The 9,754-nt window shown below is 39.4% G+C and overlaps 1 protein-coding gene across 1 annotated transcript in view; it reads left to right on the plus strand.

The window, feature by feature from the left end:
• Positions 1–3,844: 3,844 nt before the first annotated feature.
• ZNF366 (zinc finger protein 366) overlaps positions 3,845–9,754 on the plus strand; it is a 12,125-nt gene continuing 6,215 nt past the window's right edge. The window contains exons 1-2 of the mRNA XM_010076576.1: positions 3,845–5,161; positions 7,356–7,547. Coding sequence (XP_010074878.1) covers positions 3,863–5,161; positions 7,356–7,547 — 1,491 coding nt within the window. The 5' untranslated portion in view covers positions 3,845–3,862. The remainder of the gene's footprint in view (positions 5,162–7,355; positions 7,548–9,754) is intronic.

Below are 9,754 nucleotides of genomic sequence, written 5' to 3' on the forward strand. Positions count from 1 at the left end.
TGTTAAACAGGACAGGCCCCAAAACCTATAGTAACAGTTTACAAAAGCCAGCCACTAAAAAAAAAACCCCACCTTTTTCTCCAATAAGGCTGATGCTCTCCAACTCTTCAACTTTAGCTCAAGAAATGTCATAGTGTGTCATTTGTCACTGATCCTTACCACACCCAACACAGAAACAGCCGTTAGCTTTCATTCTTTCCTTATAGATGACAACATTTCAGGCCCCAAGAGGAGAGCAGAAATGCAGTCTTACAGGCTACAGTTTCTACAGGCATTCATGTTCAGTTAAACAGGGGATTTCTCTTCCAGCTAAGAGGAGCTGGAAGCCACCTTTAGACTTCCTATATTTTCCTCTCTTTTGTCTTCTTCTGAAACAGCAAACCCAAGTGCAAACCTCCTAGTAAGGTAGCCCATTTCCCTTTCTCAGAGGGTATATATCACTTTCACTCATCTTGTTCTCATTTCTGGTTTTACCATTGTGTTGCCCAAGAGCAAAACAAGAACAGCAGTCGGCAGTGTTTAAGCTTGAGAAACTTCGTAATCTCACATTTTTATGGCTGTGCTTATTATTGGTCTATAGACAGAAAGCACTCCACTACAGGAAGCAGAATATTTGTTCTACTGAAGTCTAAAGAAAATTTGCTGTTGACTTCAGTACAGAATATTAACTGAAGACTGTAACAACGCATATGCTTGTAGAGTGAATAGCATGATTTACGTACTTTTAAATATCTCTTCTCTGTAGAAATGTGACGAGTGGAAATGAGAAAGTAAAGGGTGATTCATATTCTGTATTAAACTCTCTTCCTCTTTCATGGAAGTTTACTCAACAACATTATTAGCTGCTGCATAGATATTCTATTCTGGAAATACCTCAACAACTATCTGAACTCACTGTAACCTTTCTTTCCTTTTCTGAAAGGGCAGAGAAAGAGCTTATTTGTTGTTCTATTTTTCAAAATAGTGTATTTCCAAATATACTTATTTACATAAAGGAACAAACTGTGAGGATCTTTGTCTCTTCTAAAGAAATAAACTTCTTAATATTCTCTGGAGTGCTAGGTTTAGGTTTTTGGGGTTTTTTTTTATGATTAAGTGGCAATACAGCATGGAAACCTCTGTCTCAATGAGCTTTCCAGACCAAGTTTTCAAAATTGAGGAGCTGAAATATTACTGATAAAAGCTAGAATTTTTAATGTCTATCCAGGTTTAAACTAACATCAATGTTTAGAATCACACACCACTGTGCCACATAGCATTACATTTTAAATTCTAAGTGTTGAAGAAGGAAGATGTTTTAAAGTGCTTATAAAGGAAACACAAAAGGTCCCTACAAGATATTTTTTTAAAAATTCTTCAATTCACTCCCCCTTATTTATTGTTGAATGTCAATAGGAGAACACCTACTCCCGAGTCACATAGAACAAAATTATTGGGGTACTGCGCTATTAAAAGCTTCAAAATTATCTACTGAATTTATTTAAAGTAGAAGGGACTGCACTTTAACTATTACTTGCACAGTGGTCAAATCTGCAGCTTCTTCTATGTTTTCCTCAGGACTCACATTTTTATGGAACTAAATTCTGGTCAAGGTGAAGACCATGCCCCCGTTACAATTAGCGTTAGTTTGCTACCAACAAGAAAGGACATGAGAAGAGACACTGCTTTTAATCTTTCCTCAATATATTTCTGCATCAAAGGGTCTGGCAGTTGAAAGGGGAAGAAAAAGCAGCAAGGTGATCCATATTTAGACTGAAAAACTGTACTCTCCCTTCCCTTTTAGGTGCTCTTCTGTTGGATTATATACCACCTCTCTGCACTGGTCACTGACTGTTTAAACACTTTCCCTCATAGGCTTGGTCCTGTGATGTGTGTAGCTGTGGACAATGAACTAAACCCGTATGTTCGGCGAAGGCAGCCAAAGGTTAGTAGTACAAGGAAATTATTTATTTCTAGTAATTTAAGCAGTTCTACAGCCTCTTCCATAGCTCCATGTTCCAGAAAGATTGAAATTTTGCATAAAACAGGCTGTGGAAGAAGGGAGTAACCAGCAGCCAAGAGAAAAGAGAACAAATAGATACAACTCACTGTCACTTCTGTGTCTTTTTGGCAGTATTTCAACAATCTAGCAAAAGCAGTAAATAACTTAGCTGGATTCTTAATTGCTATGGGATTTCTGAAGAATTTTATACCGATATTGCTGGGAAAGAGACAGATACACAAGATGAAAGATATTTGAGAGACAGGGGTGTACTTTAAAGGGAAGTTTTTGTCTCCAGGCATATTTTGTGTTTGAATTGTGTGTGCTTAACTTTGTTTAACATGAATTTTGAAAAATACCTTTTTCCATTTTGGAAAAAAGTAGAGGTTTTTTCAGTATTCAGAGGATTCTCTTTCCTTTCTCCCTTTTTAATAAGTCAAGCCTTTGTACCCAAAGAATCTTCAAGATCTAACTATTCCTTTTTTTGCCTATGGAGTTAGTGTGTTGAGGAAACATAGCAGAATGCATACTCCCCAACAATCTTCTCTGACGGAACATACACACTTATATATATTACATATATATGCATAAACACACACAAATATATTAGAAACACGTTTATCCAGCATGGAGCTTCCTGAAAAAGAAAGAGGAGTGTCTTTAGTACTCCAACCACCTTCAGGCTCTCCACCCAGCATTTCCAAGAACGGTGTTAAAAATAGCATCAACATGTCACAGATAACAGAGGGAAAATATGTCTAGTTTTCCAAACTAACCTCCACCTGGTTGGACAGGTGAATGTACACACACACACACACACACTAAGATAAGTGCATACCTAGAGAGCCAAGGGAAAAGGCAGTGGCCTTAATTAAAAGAAATCAAAATTCATAACCAATATTTTAGATGAACCCCAAATTCAGGAGAAGTTCCCTGTATCATCAGTGAAACATAAAATTTTGCCAGAAGACAATTATCAATCTGCCTTGTCACACTGTACCCCTAGAAAGGCTCTGAGCATTCTTTGGTGTCGACTACTCTGGAGACCCGTGCAGTTGTTGACATTAATTTTATATTTATTTTTATAGCAGAGATTTTGCCCACCTGTTTAGAAACAAAAAAACCCCAGATTAAGTCTATAAAATTGAATGTAATTTGGAGAGTCGTCAAAAGCCTTTCCTTCCCCAAATCTGCCAGGTAAATATCTCCGGGATTAAAACAAAGAAATAAATTAATCTCCACCTTCTTATTACAATACAAAGTGAGAGCAGCCAGGAAACACGGCACAAAACCTGATGGTACACAGTGTCCTTAGATCACTTGGCCATTGTTTTCTGTCACAGCAGCACATGTTAATGATACAAAGAAGATTAGCATTTTTTGGCTTTGGCTTTTCATGTCACAGCCATAATAAATGTGCACATTATTGTTTGTATTGCCATATCCTTTAGATGCACCTCCAATTTCTAGAGCCTGTGCATGCACTGCCAAGGACTGGATTTTGCCCATAAATAGCCTGGCTGAATTAAATTGAGCAGAAACATTGCTGTACAGATTCAGCCGCAAAATAGTGTGTCATGGTACAGCATGTCTATGTTGCAAAGATATTGCATGGGTCAAACTTGACTTAAACCACGAATTCTACTGCAGGAAGACTAAAGCTTCTTTGTTCTCCATTAACCAATTTAATTCTGCTTTAAAAGGCCTTTGTCTTCTATGGGCCTAAGACATACTCAGTTGCATTTAGTTAAAAAAAACCCAACAACTTTGAAAACAATAAAATAGATAATAAGATGTTAAAATGAGGAGAAAAGGGAGAAATAAAGAGATTCATTTTTTTGTTTGTTTTAAGGAACTTGGGCAACACAGAAAAAGTCAAATATGATGAAGAATGAAGAAACAAGTTTTAATGTGGAGAGAAGCCGAGCCTCTCCCTTCTCCCGCTGCCTGCAGCCACTGAGCCCTGTTACAAAGCCACACAGAACAACTCAGTTTGGTGAAGAATTCAGATCACACCTCTCACATTTCCGCTATGGCCCTCCTCCTCTTGGAGAAATGGAAACATTCCAGGGGTCCTTGGAAGGAGGGTCTCGGAAACGCAAGAGCATGCCAACAAAAATGCCTCCTTCTGTTGCCCTCGAGGGCTCCTCATCACCACCAGACAGACCTGAAGATCACAATGACATAGGCTCTTCCAGTCTCCCCTTGGTGTTCCAACAGCCAGCACAGCCCAAGTACAGTTCCCAAATGATTGACCTTTGCAACTTTGGTTTCCAGTTCTACAGAACTCTGGAGCACTTTGGAGCCAAGCCCATCAAGCAAGAACCAGTGAAGCCTAACATGGCATGGCCCAGTAGCCCAGCATTCACGCAGGCTCCTTACCCTTGTTATCCTAAAGTCCACCCTGGCTTAATGTTTCCTTTTATCGTGCCACCAAACTTTCATTTCAGGAACCCCTTTCAAATGAAAAGACCTCCAGAGTCACCCTTCAGGAGGGCTGCAGTAAGAGAAAGTGGTGAAAATAAACAGAAAGTGGAAAGAGTAGATGTCAACCTTCAGATAGATGACAGTTACTATGTTGATGTGGGGGGTGAACAGAAACGCTGGCAGTGTCCCATGTGTGAGAAGTCCTATACATCCAAGTACAATTTGGTCACCCATATCTTGGGGCACAGTGGCATTAAGCCACATGCTTGCACCCGGTGTGGCAAGCTTTTCAAGCAGCTGAGCCACTTGCATACCCATATGTTGACACACCAGGGCACTCGGCCACATAAATGCCAGGTGTGCCACAAGGCTTTCACTCAAACCAGTCACCTTAAGAGACACATGATGCAACACAGTGACATCAAGCCTTACAACTGCAGAATCTGTGGCAGAGGTTTTGCCTACCCCAGCGAGCTGAAAGCACATGAGTCTAAGCATGAGAGTGGCCAAGAGAACATTTGTGTGGAGTGTGGTCTGGACTTCCCAACCCTGGCCCAGCTGAAGAGACACTTAACAACCCACCGTGGCCCTATACAGTACAATTGCACTGAATGTGATAAGACCTTCCAGTACCCGAGCCAGCTGCAAAACCACATGATGAAGCACAAAGACATCCGCCCATACATCTGCACTGAATGTGGCATGGAGTTTGTGCAGCCCCACCATCTCAAACAACACTCCCTAACTCACAAGGTAAGCCAGCATGGGTTGCACTCTCACCTTGCATTGGAAGGCAGCACAAGGATTACAGGAGATACACATATGTGCCTCCTCAGAAAGAATATAATCATTCTACAGAGCCTCATGCTGGCCCTTTGCCAGCTGGAGTGTTTTATGCAGAGCAAAAGTCCCAGCAGCGCTGGCAGTAGTAGAAGCTAAATGTCTCTGTCAGTGTTAGGAAAGTGCACACACAACCTGCTTTGTTATAAACAGGAGTTCAATTAAAACACCTGTATTACTTCCCAAAACTGTATTCACATCTCTCTGTTTCTGGGTTTTATCTTCAGAATTACCTTCTGTAACATAACATAATTTTGTGGAGCTGTAACCCTCTCCCCCAAAAAATTTTAACAGAAATTTTCTGCTGAAAACCAGTTCTATTGCTTTGCTCCCTTAATTGGGAAGTAGGTGGATTTGCAGTCAACTGCATGTATGCAACAAAAGCAAGTATATTATCACTCATCAGATTTTGAAGAATCATTATAATGAGATATTTAAGGAAAAAAAAAAAAAACAATTTAAGAAAAATTCCCCTTTGTGTATAAACTATCCAGAATGCCAGTTAAGAAATGTGGACAAGCAGGACCACAATCCCAGCCAATTCATACCAAGTGGCAGGCTTGCCACTGCTGACAGCGATGACAGCTGAGCCAGTTTAGGCTAGGCGTGGGCTGTGGAACACATCCAGAAAGATCACTTTCAAAAATGGGAAAAATGTAACTATTCCGTTCAAGAATATCTGAAATTGTCTTATCCACCTTTACAAAAATGCTAAGTCAAAACCCCACACATTTTATACAAATTTGCTTCCAGATTTACATGTTTTTCATTTGACATTTTAGTTTTGGCTTTTATATGAGAAACATTAAAAATACTGAAAGCTACAACATTTCAGTCTTACAGACACATTTTCTTTCAAAAACCAACAAGCTCTACTTACACACTTGCTTTTTCTTCCCTACGACATGATTACAATTTCTGCTCTTTCCGGAGATTCCCCGGTCTTTGGCTTTACCATGAAAAATTCTAATTTAAGACTTGGTAGTTTTTTGTCACAGGAAATGCAATGCCCCTGAGCCTTTAGAGAGCTTCTGCTTCTTTGTCCACAGCTGCAGGTGGATTCAGCTGTGAACATAATTAACAGTACTTAGCTGCCCAAATGCAGTCTTACATCAGATAGGCAGACACTTAAAGGCCGTTGTTGGTGTTGACAGTTTTAGCTTTGCAATTAACTGTGAAAACCACTGATGGCACAAAAGTAGCAATTGTTTAAAGTTTTTGTAATGGGGGCCTGCAGGAGAAGCAATTGCTCTTGACACTTCACTAGTAAATCCTCATTACTTTCAGCAAGTTATATTCAAACTCTTGAAGTGTTTAGTGGTAAATTTATTGATTTTTGTAGCATCTAAATGACTTTTTGAGGCGTTGGCAGTTAGACTACATGAGTGTGGGCAAGAATATTGAGTTATGAGTTAGTAAATTGACTGGGTGACGTAAAAGGTGCTAGAAATGCTCTGTAAACACCAGCTAAAACGAGATCATTCTGTTAGGGTTAGTGCAAGTCCCACAAAGAGTGAAGATTTTTTTCTCTTCTTTGAATGTAGCATGCATATCCTTATTTGGCAACATTGCTTGACATTGCTTGGCTACTTCTTGGTTGCTTCAGATTATCTTCTATAGCTTTCTCCAGAATAGGATTATGCCTTTTTTAGAAGCCAATGACGTACAATTATCAAAGACAAGCTCTACTTCAGTCTCTTAACTGGTTAGCTCTTATACTTGGTCAGTAAGTGTTCACGTTTGACCAATACTTTACATGAGCAGCAGAGTAGGACAGAGAAGCACAGTTACTGACTGTGTCTCATTATTTGTAAACTTACTCAGGGAAACAAAGCTCATTAATTCATTAGGCTTACATTTTGTTTTCCTTCCGTTCTTCTCAGCTTCTTGTAAGAATATGCTAGGAAAAAAAATATAAGTACTTGAGTAAATTATGTTAAAAGTGAAATAACTTATTACATGCTCTGCTAATGCAGAGTGAATAATTCATATATTGCTGTACTGAAGGTGAAATTCTCTAGAAATTTTTCCATCTACAGAATTTTCTGTTTGTTTGTTTGTGGTTTGGGTTTTTTGTTTTTGTTTTTGTTTTTTTCTTTTCTTACAGGGTGTGAAAGAGCACAAATGTGGAATTTGTGGCCGGGAATTTACTCTGCTGGCCAACATGAAGCGACACGTCCTGATTCACACCAATATCAGAGCCTATCAATGCCATTTGTGCTTCAAGAGCTTTGTGCAAAAGCAGACTCTCAAGGCCCACATGATTGTTCATTCTGATGTCAAACCCTTTAAATGCAAGGTAAGTGCACTTGGTGGCAGAGGCCTTAACCAATGGATATTTCTGTGATATTACCATCTTGCGATATCGTAGAATTAGAAAAACAAAACTTGTTAACGCATACTGCAGTTGCCTTTAAATTAGCATAAACCAGCCTGGTTTTCTTTCTTTACACAGGTTCTGCTTATGTAGCACAAAATAATGGAGGTAAATATCTGTGGTTTACTCCCTTCCCCTTCAATATCAGTAACGTTCATCCTCAAATATTTTTTTCTGCTTCATGAGCATTTAAATGCCATGGCAGTTTGAGGACAATAAACATACCTGACATTTGCTTAGTACAGACATCAAAACAGAAGTCTAAGTGCTTCATAGCTTGACACACTGACTAAAACCATAGAGGAAGTCGTGCACCCCACAGAGGACTGTCAAAAAACAGGAGCCACGACTTCACACAGTGATGTTGTGCGGCAGTTCAAGGCAGGATTCAAAGAAAGACACAGCAAAATAAAACTGCAGAAGGAATTTTAATGGGCCAAGTGTAATGACCACACTGAAATTCAGGGCAAGACATCACTGTCCTAACAAAACAGCACCTGAGAATATCTGGACTTTTTAGGATCCTGTGCTAATTCCATTTTGCTGCCTCCCTCCAGCACACGGGGGCCTGACATTCCCTTTCCAGCCTCTCTTCTCCTCCCTCCCCATAAACCTTTGAGGCTTTGGCTATCTTGACTGTGCTCATCTCTAATATCTTCCTTATGAGTTATTCATGTTTATATTCTTACTCAGTATTGGGCACTGTATCTGTTCCTTTTGCTGGCTATCTGATTCATTACTGTAGTCAGACCTTGTGAAGTCAAAGGTTGTAGGTTTTATTCCCACTTCGATCTGCCAGAGAGGGCTGTAAATACCGAGTGGAGTATATTACCCAGTTTATCCCTAAGTAACTGAAGATTGATCTGGAAGCAATTTCTACAGCTCTTTCATCTGACATCTTTACGGAATTAAAGATTTTCTTAAAAGGAATGTTTCACTGAGAAGCAGAGTTGGATGAAAAATTTTGAACTGAATTATTTTCTGTTGGAAAATGTAGAACTCTAAAATGTCATAAGAAAAGATGGTATTCAGTGATAATTTTAATAGAAAATATTAAAATTTATCTTTTTGAGTTTCTCATTTTGCTTTGATAACTTTGAAGCATTTCACTTTGAAAAAATAACAGCAAAGTCTTTCAACTTCAGCATTTTGTTTCATTTTAATTTATGTGCTACTGAAATGTTATTTTGCGTATTAGGATTTGTCTTATTCTATATTGTTAAAACAATTTCTGTTACTGAAATGCTTGGGTAGTTCCATGTCAAGTCTACTGGAGACTTTAATTCTTTGAGAACACCTGCAAACCTGTTTTTTTGTTCTCATTTGGTCAAAGTCCTCCTCTGATCCCCCAAATTTCAGAAAAGAAACTCAGTTTTTTGATCTGCTGTTCTGCATGCAGCGTCTGGACCCGTGCTATTTTTCAGGTATGTGCAGATTAGCTGGAAGCTTATGTTCAGGTTAGGGTTTGATGATGACAGACTATTAAAATTTGGGAATGGCAATAATTTGAACTGGGAACTGGAGTACCACCAGTATGTTTTCCAGACAGTAACAAAAGCTCTACAGGAACACCTGTTTTTCTTATTTTTTTTACTTCTCTGTCCCCACCCAATGTTCCTACGAGGAAAGAAACAAGTAAGCACAGTGAGCCAGTTTCTCCTGTGGCTGAGGGGGTATGAATCAACATCAGTGCCCCTGAACAGAGCAGAGATGTAACAGCAAGCGAAGGGAAAATCAGGAATTGCTCTATGGTGTTAGCAGCATCCCTTGCCTCTCTGGCAGAGCCCTTGAACGACTTGAGCAAGTGTTTCTGGATGGTATTCATAGGGTTAAGGCAATGACCAGATAGCAGCCTTTTGGCACCAAGCTCCTCCTCAGCAGAAGGAAGGATATAGCTGTATGAACAGCCTGCTTAACAATGGCTCACATGTCCCTGGGGAACCGCCTGCAAATAGATTTCATCTTGCTTTCTCTTGTACTTTTCAAAGCTTCCTGTTTTCTCACGGTCCTTTTGGACAGTTTACAGTCTTTCTCCCTCTCCCTCTCTCTTTGAGGAAAGGAACACCCTTCTTATGAAAAAAAAAAAAAAAAAAAAAAAAAAAAAGGAAAGGGAAAAAGAGCACACAAGA

The sequence above is a fragment of the Pterocles gutturalis genome, unplaced genomic scaffold, assembly GCF_000699245.1.
Source record: "Pterocles gutturalis isolate BGI_N339 unplaced genomic scaffold, ASM69924v1 scaffold38958, whole genome shotgun sequence".
Classification (NCBI taxonomy): Eukaryota; Metazoa; Chordata; class Aves; order Pterocliformes; family Pteroclidae; genus Pterocles; species Pterocles gutturalis.